This window comes from Taudactylus pleione, unplaced genomic scaffold (assembly GCF_031769625.1).
Source record: "Taudactylus pleione unplaced genomic scaffold, aTauple2 ptg000436l, whole genome shotgun sequence".
Taxonomy (NCBI): domain Eukaryota; kingdom Metazoa; phylum Chordata; class Amphibia; order Anura; family Myobatrachidae; genus Taudactylus; species Taudactylus pleione.
The window spans coordinates 3,355,736-3,370,433 of NW_028284838.1; the positions used below are offsets into that span (position 1 = coordinate 3,355,736).

The 14,698-nt window shown below is 41.6% G+C and overlaps 1 protein-coding gene across 6 annotated transcripts in view; it reads right to left on the reverse strand.

Moving 5' to 3' along the window:
• The window catches only part of KCNAB1 (potassium voltage-gated channel subfamily A regulatory beta subunit 1), a 516,750-nt gene that overhangs the window by 131,241 nt on the left and 370,811 nt on the right, over window positions 1-14,698 (reverse strand). For all 6 annotated transcript variants that reach the window (XM_088447678.1, XM_088447679.1, XM_088447680.1 and 3 more), the window contains one exon: window positions 9,345-9,382. In XM_088447678.1, the coding sequence (XP_088303804.1) occupies window positions 9,345-9,382 (38 nt within the window). The remainder of the gene's footprint in view (window positions 1-9,344; window positions 9,383-14,698) is intronic.

Consider the following 14,698-nt stretch of genomic DNA (forward strand, 5'->3'; position numbering starts at 1 on the left):
TCTGGCTGTATTATACATATTGGCTGGATGCATTATGCATATCGTCTGGCTGTATTATACATATTGGCTGGATGCATTATGCATATCGTCTGGCTGTATTATACATATTGGCTGGATGCATTATGCATATCGTCTGGCTGTATTATACATATTGGCTGGATGTATTATGCATATCGTCTGGTTCAGAGCCGTAACTAGACTGTTTGGTGCCCTATGCCAGAGAGAGAATTGGCGCCCCTCCCTATTTTTTAAGCCTCAAGGGGAAGGGTCAGGGAAGATAGGGGAGGCCAGGAGATGCTGGGGATAAAAGAAGAGGAAGCTACAAGTGAGAATGATGGTAAACAGGAGAATTGACAGGCACAAACAGCGCCCCCTGTCCTGCGGTGCCCTGTGCCATGGCACCAGCCGCACTACCCTAGCTACGGCCCTGGTCTGGTTTGTATTATACATATACAGTAGGCTGAATGTATTATACATATTGGCTGGATGTAGTACACTGGGAACAAAAATGTATTTCTTTTAAGATCAGTTTGAGAGTACTCGCAGTCCTATTTTCGCATTAGTTCTTCGCTATACCTGAATGGGCTCCAGTTTTCAAATTAATTAAAAATTATAAAATTCTATTATTTTCTCCATTTGAAGTACCTTACTAGTCTAGGCCTGCTTTACTTAACATAATAAACTTAGTTTTGCTTTTTTAAAAACTACCCTCAACAATAACAAGAATGTGTTTTATTTGTGATAACGTAGCTGTTAGTCACGTTTGAGACGCATAACACATTCAAATCTCCTCACTATCACTAGGAGGAGGCGTGGCAGTGCACTGCTGAGCCTGCTGGGACATCCTCAGACCACAGCCACACCTCCTCCCAGCATACAGAGAGGAGCAGTGCACTGCTGAGCCTGCTGGGACATCCTCAGACCACAGCCACACCTCCTCCCAGCATACAGAGAGGAGCAGTGCACTGCTGAGCCTGCTGGGACATCCTCAGACCACAGCCACACCTCCTCCCAGCATACAGAGAGGAGCAGTGCACTGCTGAGCCTGCTGGGACATCCTCAGACCACAGCCAGTGCTTCCTCCCAGCATACAGAGAGGAGCAATGGAGAGGACCGAGTGACGCAGTTAGCACACCTCCTGTTCCTTTGTTCGGCCCTCTCTCTGTCCCACCAGTACCAATTTCCCGCCGTTTGGGCTTGTTTTGTTCAGTACGTCCTCGGCTTTTGTTCGGAGTTAGCACCGAATGTGTGAAACAAAACGTTTTAGCCGTAAAAATTAGTTGATGTTTTTTGTTATATTGTGGCAAATATAGTTTTGCAAAAGAAAGAAAAAATATAACTGTATTCGTAAAGCAAGCATATAAGGCTTATTTTTGGACGTCACATAAGCCAGCAAGACAAGATTTGGGTGCCTCACAAAGTTTGTAAAACCTGCGTGGAATGACTCCGCAACTGATCTAAAGGTGATCGAAAAGGACTTAATTTCGGCATACCTATGATGTGGTGTGAGCCAAAAGATCACTTAAATGGCTGCTATTTTTGTGCTGTAAATGTGAATGGTATGAATCGATTTAAGAAACACAGATGGGAATACCCAAGTATGAATTCTGCAAAACAACCGATACCACATAATGAAGATTTACCTGCACCATCATTCAGTATGTGCGAAGTTGAATGTGATGATTTGGAAATGTTAAATTCATCCAGTGCAAGTGACAACACAGTTGAAAGTGAGTTTGAAGAAAGTTCCTCTACTCCAAAAAAATTCTCAAAAGGAACTAAATGATTTAATTCGTGACTTGAATTTATCGAAAAAAGGAGCTGAGCTTCTAGCATCCAGACATCAAGAAAAGCACGGTCTTGAGCCAGATGTTACTATAACGTCGTATCGAAATAGAGAGCAAGCCACACTGCCGTTCTTTAGCCAAGATAACAATCTTGGGTATTGCAACAATATTCCAGAACTTCTTCAGATGATGGTTTTACCAGAATATCGAGCAGAAGACAGGCGGCTCTTTTTGGATAGTTCTAAAAGGAGCTTAAAATGCGTATTACTGCACAATGGGAATAAATTTGTGTCGATTCCTATCAGTCATTCAACATAACTTAAAGAACAGTATGAAAATATCAAGTTAGTCTTAGAAAAAAATAGCTTTTTCTCAGCATCAGTGGTCTGTTTGTGTCGATTTAAAAATGGTAAACTCTCTTCTTGGGCATCAAAGTGGATATACTAAGTATCCTTGTCACATATGCTTATGGGATAGTCGTGCAAAACAAAAGCACTGGCAGCAAATTGTATGGCCTCCAAGAGAAGTTATAACTATAGGAGAAGCCAACATCATTCATGAGCCGTTAATTGACAGGAAAACAATCATACTGCCGCCTCTCCATATCAAACTCGGTTTAATGAAACAATTTGTAAAAGCATTGGACAAGTCAGGCGATTGTTTCACGTATATTTGTCAAACATTTCCGTCTCTTAGTATTTAAAAATTAAAGGCAAAACATTTTTGACGGCCCCCAGATATGGAAACTGGTGAAGAATCCAAATTTTACCACATCTATGACTGAAACCGAATCTGAAGCATGGCTAAGTTATGCGTCTGTCATTCAAAATTTTTTAGGCAATCGCAAGGCAGACAACTATCATGAATTAGTCCACAACATGCTAAAATGTTTTGAGATAGTATGCGCCAACATGAGTAATAAAATTAATTTTTTGTACATCCATTTAGATCACTTCCCGTCCAATCTAGGAGATTTAAGCAAAGAACAGGGTGTGCGCCCCTGTCATTAGCGGGGCTGCTATCTACAAGACAGCAGCGCGATAGGCAGGGTTATGTATGAACGGTCAGATCGCCTGACCGTTCCACCCCCTGCAGCTGACACTATCGACAGCTACAGCCTGGCGATACCCTATCCCCACAGCAGGGACAGCGGTTTCCCTGCTGCGGGGGCTGCCGGCTCCAGGGCTGCATGCGGGATCTCGCGATACTTGCAAGATCCTGCGCATGCTCAGTGGAGCCGGACGGGAGTGAGACACAGCGCAACAACACTAGGCTGATGCGCTGTGTGCTCTAGCGGGAATAACAGTAGAGGGGAGCTTTCACTTCCCGCTCCAGCCGATGAGATGTTAATGCGATAAGTAATACATCTTCATCCATTGTCTGGCTGTTTTATACATATCGTCTTGCTGTAAATAGATATAGGCTGGATGTATTATACATATTATCTGCCTGTATATACATTAGAGATGTGAGATACAAACACACCCGAATTTAGGGCTTCCGAGTTGAATTGAGTCCGAGTTTGGAATCTTTTTGGCCTTCCGAGTCAAACCGATCCCGGTTCGGTTCTGCAGTCAGTTCAGAACTCAGATTTAAAAACCAAACTCAGGTTTTGGAGTGCATGTAAACAGGTCCAAATTACATGCTTTAAGCTGTTTTATCGATTTTATCAACTTTTTATCGATTTTATGGGAGCAGCCACCACATGGAATGGGTCAGCTTGATAACCACAGTATGGGTACAATTAGTAAGAGAGGACATTAGAGCAGTACACGGGGCCTGATTCAGATAAGTACGGTATAGTACAGGTGCAGGGAAGCGTCTGTGCAATAATGTACAACTTATGCTAATGCCTGCAGGAGGCGTCTGAGGGAATAAGATGCCTCCAGCCAGCATCGCAGATCCAAGTGCTGCGTATGAAGATGCAGCATCGGATCAACATCGCGACTACCAGTCATGTGAGTAATCTTCATCTTACTCAAACTGGCCACCTCCTGTCTGCTTGCGAGGCCAAGAAAACTGCTTCCTCTGACATAGACCCTGGCCTTGGCACTCCCAGGAAACGGGGGTGACAATGATGCTGTGGCTTGGGGGCACTTGGTGCGATCACACAGGGCTCATCGGCACATGCGCAGAACGGGTCCTGTGCATATGCAGGTGCTTTACCATTGGAGATGTACGTAAACCATTGGGTTTACGTACATCTCTGAATCAGGCCCTTACTCCTTACTGATGCTTAAGATGTTGGATGAGAAAGTCTGTGGCGCTGCTCCTTAGTGCAAACAGGTAAGTTCAGCAAGGGGTCTCTAGGACTTGCCAGAGCTCAGTGAGGGGTCTAATCTCTGACATACGCTACTGCACATGCTCAATGTCTCCACGCTTCTTTCTCCCTGGTATTCATGCCGCCAAGCCGTAACTCCAAGACTCTCCAACATACTATCCATGCAGAGCCTATAGAAACACAGCAAGTACACTATATCACCACCACTATAGTCTGTGGGCATATTGCTAACAGCTGCCAATGCATTTACCACTGAGACACTCAGCGCACTACAATGCCCAGTGATACTCTAAAGCTCCAAGCTGCTTCTATATGCTACAGTTAAAACTGTTAGATCCCTGTGTCTTATGCTACTTGTTGTTCTACCTGTTTCAAAAAACCTAAGAACTGGTTAAACTGTCCACTTAACATGTGGACTAACCGCCACCAGCACCAAACAAGTGCACAACACACTCAACATCAGCTATACTTTGGCCAAGTGTATTCACTCCTGGTGGGTAAATTGTCTGGGAGACTACTACATCCAGCATCACTGCTACCCAACACACTGTTACACAGTTCTGCTAACATGTTATAGGCCCAGCAGTCTTACGTTATAGGCCCTGGATCCCCTTACACCTACCTATACTCTGATAATATAAGTCCTACTATTGTCGTCTATCCAGGTAAGCAAATGTGCACGTTAAGGGATTTATGCTGAGCTGCATGGTAATCGGGCATATGTGCCCTCCCTCACTAAACTTGACTTGGTCCCAGACCATACGCAGTGTTACAATGTGAATGACTTGGTCCTGGAGCTTAAGCAGTGTTGCAATGTGAATGACTTCGTCCCGGACCATACGCAGTGTTACGATGTGAATTACTTGGTCCCGGAGCATACGCAGTGTTACAATGTGAATGACTAAGTCCTGGAGCATACGCAGTGTTACAATGTGAATGACTTGGTCCCAGACCATACGCAGTGTTACAATGTGAATGACTTGGTCCCGGACCATACGCAGTGTTACAATGTGAATGACTAAGTCCCGGAGCATACGCAGTGTTACAATGTGAATGACTTGGTCCCGGAGCATACGCAGTGTTACAATGTGAATGACTTGGTCCCGGAGCATATGCAGTGTTACAATGTGAATAACTAAGTCCCGGAGCATACGCAGTGTTACAATGTGAATGACTTGGTCCCGGAGCATACGCAGTGTTACAATGTGAATGACTTGGTCCCGGAGCATACGCAGTGTTACAATGTGAATGACTTGGTCCCGGAGCATACGCAGTGTTACAATGTGAATGACTTGGTCCCGGATCATACGCAGTGTTACAATGTGAATGACTTGGTCCTGGAGCATACGCAGTGTTACGATGTGAATTACTTGGTCCCGGAGCATACGCAGTGTTACAATGTGAATAACTAAGTCCCGGAGCATACGCAGTGTTACAATGTGGATGACTTGGTCCCAGAGAATACGCAGTGTTACAATGTGAATGACTTGGTCCTGGAGCATACGTAGTGTTACAATGTGAATGACTTGGTCCCGGAGCATACGCAGTGTTACAATATGAATGACTTGGTCTCGGAGCATACTTACTGTTACAATATGAATGACTTGGTCCCGGAGCAAACACAGTGTTACAATGTGAATGACTTGGTCCCGGAGCAAACACAGTGTTACAATGTGAATGACTTGGTCCTGGAGCATACGCAGTGTTACAATGTGAATGACTTGGTCCTGGAGCATACGCAGTGTTGCAATGTGAATAATTAAGTCCCGGAGCATACGCAGTGTTATAATGTGATTAACTTGGTCCCAGAGCATACGCAGTGTTACAATGTGAATAACTAAGTCCCGGAGCATACGCAGTGTTACAATGTGAATGACTTGGTCCCGGAGCATACGCAGTGTTACAATGTGAATAACTAAGTCCCGGAGCATACGCAGTGTTACAATGTGAATGACTTGGTCCCGGAGCATACGCAGTGTTACAATGTGAATGACTTGGTCCCGGAGCATATGCAGTGTTACAATGTGAATGACTAACTCCTGGAGCATACGCAGTGTTACAATGTGAATGACTTGGTCCCGGAGCATACGCAGTGTTACAATGTGAATAACTAAGTCCCGGAGCATACGCAGTGTTACAATGTGAATGACTTGGTCCCGGAGCATACGCAGTGTTACAATGTGAATGACTTGGTCCCGGAGCATACGCAGTGTTACAATGTGAATGACTTGGTCCCAGAGCATACGCAGTGTTACAATGTGAATGACTTGGTCCTGGAGCATACGCAGTGTTACAATGTGAATAACTAAGTCCCGGAGCATACGCAGTGTTACAATGTGGATGACTTGGTCCCGGAGAATAGGCATTGTTACAATGTGAATGACTTGGTCCTGGAGCATACGTAGTGTTACAATGTGAATTACTTGGTCCCGGAGCATACGCAGTGTTACAATATGAATGACTTGGTCTCGGAGCATACGTAGTGTTACAATGTGAATGACTTGGTCCCGGAGCATACACAGTGTTACAATATGAATGACTTGGTCCCGGAGCATACACAGTGTTACAATATGAATGACTTGGTCCCAGAGCATACGCAGTGTTACAATGTGAATAACTAAGTCCCGGAGCATACACAGTGTTACAATATGAATGACTTGGTCCCAGAGCATATGCAGTGTTACAATGTGAATGACTTGGTCCCGGAGCATACGCAGTGTTACAATGTGAATGACTTGGTCCCGGAGCATACGCAGTGTTACAATGTGAATTACTTGGTCCCGGAGCAAACGCAGTGTTACAATGTGAATGACTTGGTCCTGGAGCATACGCAGTGTTACAATGTGAATGACTTGGTCCCGGAGCATATGCAGTGTTACAATGTGAATGACTTGGTCCTGGAGCATACGTAGTGTTACAATGTGAATGACTTGGTCCCGGAGCATACGCAGTGTTACAATGTTAATGACTTGGTCCGGAGCATACACAGTGTTACAATATGAATGACTTGGTCCTGGAGCATACGCAGTGTTACAATGTGAATGACTTGGTCCCGGAGCATACGCAGTGTTACAATGTGAATGACTTGGTCCCGGAGCATACGCAGTGTTACAATATGAATGACTTGGCCCCTTTAGGTACATATCATTAATATAATTACCTGGTAAAATCAAAACACCAGTTTTACTCTAATATTTAATGCAATAAGATAACACTGGAAAATAATGCTTATTTTAATACATCTAAATATAGACAATTCATATTAAAGTGGCTTCGCATATGGTCTTTTGGGAGAAATTAATGATGACCTGGAGATTGACAGAAGTAATAAATGTTTATGAGTGGTTGACTGACTGATGCTGAGGAATTATGATAACTTCCTAAAGATAGCAAAGCACTTGTCATGTTTGCTTGTAACAAATCTCTGACACGACAAACCATTATAGCTCATCTCTCTATAGATTCGGCTGACAGAAACAACATCTGGAAACTTGTTTGGAAGAGTCATGTGAAGGGTTTGCCTGAAGCCAACATCAAGTTGTGAAAATGTGATATAGAGGACTAATTGTTAGCTGAATATAGCAGCTATTTTATATAATCACTGCCGACACAATATGTTATATGTGTTGTGTAAATTTAAATATACGTGCATTTGGCAAATTACATCATGTGAAAACAATGTTTCTTTTAAACTGTACTGTAGATGACAATGCTGCCATTGCTGTTTATGGAAAGCGTTTGGCCAATGGCTAGATCTACTGTGTCTGCCTTGGAGGAAAGGGCGTGCTATATAAATAAGGTTAGTATTATTACTATTGCTATTATTTTATTATTATATACAATAATGGAAATAGTGACACATTCAGCCTACCAGATAAAAATAACACTGTTTCACTGATGTACTGGTAAAAATTTTAAAGACACACAATAATGGTAGTGTCCTTGTTTTAAATAGGGACAGTAGCATATTGTAATGTAGTAACATAACAATCCCCTTTAAAATTAATTCTGATTTGTATATGGCCCTAGGACTGTGACTGATCTACAGTTTATCGCTATATGCTACTGGGCTTATAGGAAACACTGAATGGCAGTTTGAGCCATAGAGTACATATAACTTTACCATGTTTAAAGAACTTAATCCAATTTTAAAAACCCTACATCTTTAAAAACTCTAAATCTAAGTGTGCTCAGTGGTTACCATTGCTACCTCACGGTGCTGTGGCCATAGGTTTCATTCTGGTCACAACACTATCTGTGCAGAGTTTGTATGTTTTCCTTATGATTGTGTAGGTTTCCTCTCAGTGTCATGGTTTCTTCCCACAGTCCAACAAAAGTCATTCTGGAAGGCTAATTGGCTTCTCATGGACATGGATCCTAGTGTGTTGTAGGGAATTAAGGAATGTTTATGAAAAGGTATAAAGCCCTATAGGGGGTGAAAACTAGTATAAACCTAAGTCTGAGCCTTCCATGTATGAACTGTCTAGTTCTGTCATACCTGAACTGATTCTCTGAGACTGGCCCGGCAAAGCAGTATATTAACCAATACTACTCTGAGCTACAATCCCAGAGGCAGGCTCAAGCAGCTACAGTATTCAGATAATGTGACCGGGACAGATGTGAATTATTCAATATTCCCTGAAAATCCACTGTATTATATATATATATATATATATATATATATACACACAGTATATATATATATATATATATATATATATATATATATATATATATATCCCAGTGGCGGCACTCCGGTAATAAATGGGTACAATAGCAGGTATAGTCATCAATGTTTCGATGTTTTTAATTCATCGCCTTCAGGATATATATATCAATTAGCGATTACGCCACTTCTCCTACTGCTTTCATTTTAATTCCATCATACTCCATTCACTTACATTTTCCAGGCTGACACTTCTAAATATCCTCTTCAATCACTATTACATGATATGGAGACATTATTATATCTGTGATCCACCACATACCGAGATTATAGGACCTGCCTGAGCACTCTGAGGAGCAAGATGTGTTTTTGTTTTTACTACCTGAGCTGGAGAGTATCTCCTGAGATCCACCCCAGGTGGTTTTTATTTTATCTTAACCCCATCTGAACCTTATTTCTTCCCCAATTTAATAGTTTTGTATGTCCTAGGAAACTAAACATAAATGTTAACAGTTTTGAATATTTATAACAAAATTAGTTTTGGGGGCTCTGCCAGATAATTAAAAAAAAAACCAACAAAACATATACTATGATTTTACTTATCTCTTACCTCATCAGAAATTTGTCCTCCAAACGTGACCCAAGTCCCTGTAATCAAACAGATAATTTAATGGTTAAATAAAGGTTAGAAGTTATTATTAAACACTTTGAAATAATATCACAAGTTACACAGTAGCCTAGTGTGACAGGTCGTTAATTTGGAGTGGATCCATTATCCCTACATTTGCGTGCAGTAATGTGAGCTGGAAGATTTAATTTATTCTGTTGGATTATGAGCAAATACAATGGGTTATTCACACTTCTCTTGTATTCATCATAGCATGAAAAATAAACCACAGAGAAGACTCAGTTATGTAATTTGTTTTCTTTTTATTCTTTGATTTTAAAACTATTCAATTGACTGAATGGATCAGCAAAAAATATAATGTGCACCACAATATACTGTGAGCACATAGGGAGACTGTGCCATAGAAGTCAATTTATTTTATAGCATTTTCCATGCATCCAAAATGCTTGCGAGCTGGATAAATATAGAGCAAATATCAATTGCAATGGAGGCAAGGGCACTGCTCATTCAGTAATGTAGTTTCCCGTGTGCCACCCACGCACAAGGTCACCAACCTTTCACTGGATTTCAGTGGTTGCATCATGAGGTTCAACAGGTTTTTCATCAATGCCTGAATGAGCTTTGTTACACCATTGCCATACATTAGTTCTCACCATATAAACATGGTCACACAAAGAAATTAGAGGAAAGATTATATGAACAAAAAATGTACTTGTCTGTTTTAGACTGATTAAAATATAAATGAATTTAATGTCTGCTGCCATTTCAGCAACCTCAATTAGGGCTCTATTTATTAACATTATTTTTACTAAAATAAAGTGAAAAGGGTTGTTTTCACACCCTTTTCACATTATTTTAGTATCACCTATAGTTATTACAGGGCAATTACAGTAGAATTCGTAAAATTCTACTCCAAGCCCTAATTATCATAAATTTTTAGTAAGCAGATCGCATTTCCCATAATTGTAATGGGAAATGTGATCCGACCAAAGTTACTAAAAATAAATTGTAAAAAATATCGGGAAAAGCCCTGTGATAATAACGCCACCTTGAGGTGGCGTTATCCAGGGTCTCCCCCGGTTACCGGACTCCTGCTCCACTCTAACAGGCAGAGCAGAGCCCGGAGCCGGTCCCAGTGGTCAGCTGTGTGGTCTAAACAGACCGCAAGCTGATCTCTGCTAAAAAAAAACCAAAAAAGTAAAAAAATAAAAATTTACTTACCTGACTCCAGGGACCGGTGGTCGGGACTCCGGTGATGTTCTCCCTCCGGTCAGCTGGTCTCCCATGGTGCACTGCGGCCCGGTCATCAGGTTATCGGGTCCCAGTGCAGTATGGGATATCAGCTGACCGGAGGCATGGAAGACATCACCGGAGCACCGGTGACTGCAGGTAAGTGCTATTAAGGGAGGGGGGGTTCCCGGTGGGGATTCTGCGATCGCAGGGGTGGGGCTTAATGGCAGGACGGGGCTTAGCACCGGGGGGTAGCAGCGGCGGCCGGTCGGCGCATGCGTGGGCACTGTGTCACGGTATTTTTTTCAAAAATAAAATATTTGCAAAAATACCGTGACTAGTGTGCGGAGGGGATTCGCAGGGACAGAGCTTTCTTGCAAGCTCTGTCCCTGCAAGGGATTTGTAGTAAATCCCTGTGATATTGCCTGAATTCGCAATGCGAATTCAGTCGATAATATCACACTACAATCTGCATTACAAATGCGGATTGTAGTAAATAGAGCCCTTACTCACAATACAACTTTACAACGATATAAGCAACACAAATATTTACACATAATACACATTTAATAAACCTCCAACCAGAGGAGTGGCCTGGACACTGCTCATATTTAAGACATCCTGGGGAAAATTTATCCAACCTTGGAGAGATATAAAGTGGAGAGAGATAAATACATTTTGCAATAAAATTTTGCAATAAATAGAGGTTTTTAGCATAATCATGGCCAAGGTTATGGGCCTACCCACCATAGCCAGGTAACCTCTGTAGGGTTATTTTTATAGTTGCTCACACTATTTTTATTACTATACTGTTAGATTTTCTTCATTGCTGTACACAAGTTATAAGAGATGTTCAGAAGTTATGCTGTCATTTATACTTTATATACAGTATGTGGTGGTAATGTATATGTAATAGCCTGCAGGCATCGATGAGTCCTGTGTGAGACTGCCCGATGTGTTTGAGTTCGGATTACGCAATATACTGTTCTGCAGAGTGGTGGGGAATATCCGGCTGGATTCTCAGGAATCACCTTACCTAAGGGCATACTCCACAGCTTCACTAATGCTGAAGCTGAACATATTTTGTTTAAAGAACATTGGCCCTCTACAGACCATAAAGATGATGCAAAGGACTATTACCACCAAATGTTAAAACTGAAAAAACGGGAAACAGAATATCTCCTGCACGGAATATCCCTTTCAGAATATTACAGAGATCAAATGATACCGCGGGGATTCCGTGTGAAAAACGCTCCCACTATTGGGAGGCAAAATCCTGATTTTTGTAGGAAATGGGTCGGAGTGGTTAACAAGTGTAGTATGGACTTAATGTTGCTTGTTATTCACGAAGCAGGGCTTGAACTGGCCAAGACCAGGGATAAAATTGAAGCTCTAGCTGCTAAATCTAAAACCAGTTTTGAATGTGAGAGTAGTGTGGAATTACTACAAAAATTACAGAAACAGAGCGAGACATATCGCCATGAATTAATTAAATTCAAACGTAATAAAAAGCTGGTGGTGTGCGATGATTATGAGAATAATCACGTGTACCGTTGGCTAACAGGTGGGGACACAAGATCTCAGTCTTTTCAAAAACAAAGACAACCGCGTCAAGGGTGGAGAGTTAGACGAGAAAATAAACAAATAGAAACTGTCACGTCCAATAGTGACAGTGAATTCGCAATTCGCGATTCAGATGAAAGTGGGGACATACAATCAGTCCCTTTAGATATAACAGCTATGGCAACAGGGGAGAGTGCCATAAAAGGACTTCCACCACCCGGTGGGGTCAAAACGCGAGGAATAAAAGGTCCATCCTCCAAAAAGAAAACTTAATTTGTAATTTATCATCTAGAACATTTACGGACATGGAGGTTAGTGTACTTAATAAAGGTCTCACTTTTGTCCCCACCAATATCCATAAGGACTTGACATGGCAGGTAGATTTACACCGGTTCTCTCGCAATCTTAGATTGAAAGAATTTTTTCAAACAAAGGCACCACCGGAATCCAACAACCCGTTTTCAACATTTTTGCAAGCACGCAGTACCTCTACATTTGACCCCCAATCTACCAATACATCGTTAAAGACCTTTAATCGTTTAATGGATGATTACGTTTCTAGGTATATTAAAGCATCGACTACTCAACACTACAATCTAACACGAAAGGAAAAAGAAGCTTTAAATAATTTGAGTGCATATAGAGACATCATCATCCGCCCCGCCGATAAGGGGGGCGCGATTGTGATCCAGGATCTGAAGGATTACATGAGTGAAATCGAAAGACAATTAGCCGATACGAACACTTACCAGAGATTGGCTAAGGACCCCACTGGTGATTATAAAAAAGAGTTGGATCAGATCTTAGCACAAGCAGAATATGATGGCTTAATTAGTGACAAGGTGAGATGGTCTTTAATACAAGAGTTCCCAGTGGTGCCAATAATGTATTTGGTCCCAAAAATTCATAAAAATCTACAATCACCTCCGGGAAGACCGATTATATCGGCAAGGAACTCTCTGTACCAGCCCATTTCTATGTTTCTAGACACAATTCTCCAGCCTTTGGTGTCTACACAGCCATCATATATTAAGGACACCACAGCCTTTTTATTGGCATTAAAAATGGTTACGGTGGTTCCACTAGACACCCTAATTTGCGTGATGGACGTTTCAAGTCTGTACACATCTATCCCACATAATAATGGAATCGAGATTATGAAAACTTTTATAATACAACAACGATTGACTGTTCTGGCTAAAACCCTTTTCTTACAGCTATTAGAACTTACGTTGTCACGCAATTATTTTTTGTACAATGGGAAGTTTTACCAACAGGTGTCCGGCTGTGCCATGGGCAGTAACGTAGCCCCGAGTTACGCAAACGTCTATATGTTTAGTGAAGAACATGATATGTTTTTTTCTAATGAAGAAATCAGCAAACACATTCTTATTTACACGAGGTATATAGACGATTTGTTTATGTTATGGACTGGTGGCATAACGGCGTTTGAGATGCTGATGCAACAAATCAATAACCGTGACTCACCCATCAAATTGACCTATAACTTTAGTACTTCTACACTGAATTATCTTGACGTTCAAGTAACTATTGAAAATGGTCGTATTAAAACAGGGGTATATTCCAAACCCACAGATCGCAATACTCTACTTGCGGCCAATAGCCATCATCCTAAATCACTTGTGAGAGGGCTTCCAAAATCACAAATGATGAGAATTGCACGTATTTCAAGTGACCCTGACCATACTCAACAAGAGTTGGAAAAAATAATAGATAAGTTCGTGACAAGGGGATATTCTTTACCTCTGTTAAGGAAGCAAAGAGACGAGGTCCTGCTACTTCAAAGAGATACTTTATTATAACCTACAAATAAAGATAAAAGTAACACTATCCCTTGGAAACTTGAATACCAAACCAGCAGTCCAGTGATCCAGCGAGCTACACGGGCATTATGGCCCATAGTTTCAACAGACAAAGATTTACCTTGTTTCACAGGCAAACGACCGATGGCATGCTTTACAAGAGGCAGGAATATTAGGGACATGGTGGTCCACACGGACAAAACTGGATTTGTTCATCCCAGTCAGGAAGGTCAAATCATACGGGCAAAAGCACCAGGTTGCTACAAATGTACAAAATGTACTACGTGTCAACATATGGTGACAGGATCAACATTTAAACATCCTCATCGTGACCATATATATCACTTAAAACATGTCCTCACCTGTACTTCAACGCACGTAGTCTATTTGATAATGTGCCCGTGTGGGTACTATTATGTCGGCAAAACCATCAGGACAGTGAGAGAACGGATGGCTTTGCATCGATCGGCCATTAAATCAGCCCTCCTAAAAAAAGTGGCTGAGCAACCTGTGGCGAGACATTTCTTGCAAGCTGGCCACCCTTTGTCTGCTTTGAAACATATTTTAATTGATCATGTTCCAACCACGTTAAGGGGAGGAAACAGAGACGAAAAACTTTTGCGTCTTGAAGCGTCCTGGATACACAAATTAAATACTATTCATCCTGCAGGACTTAATGAGAAATTGTCGCTTAATGTATTTCTGTAAGGACAATAGCTA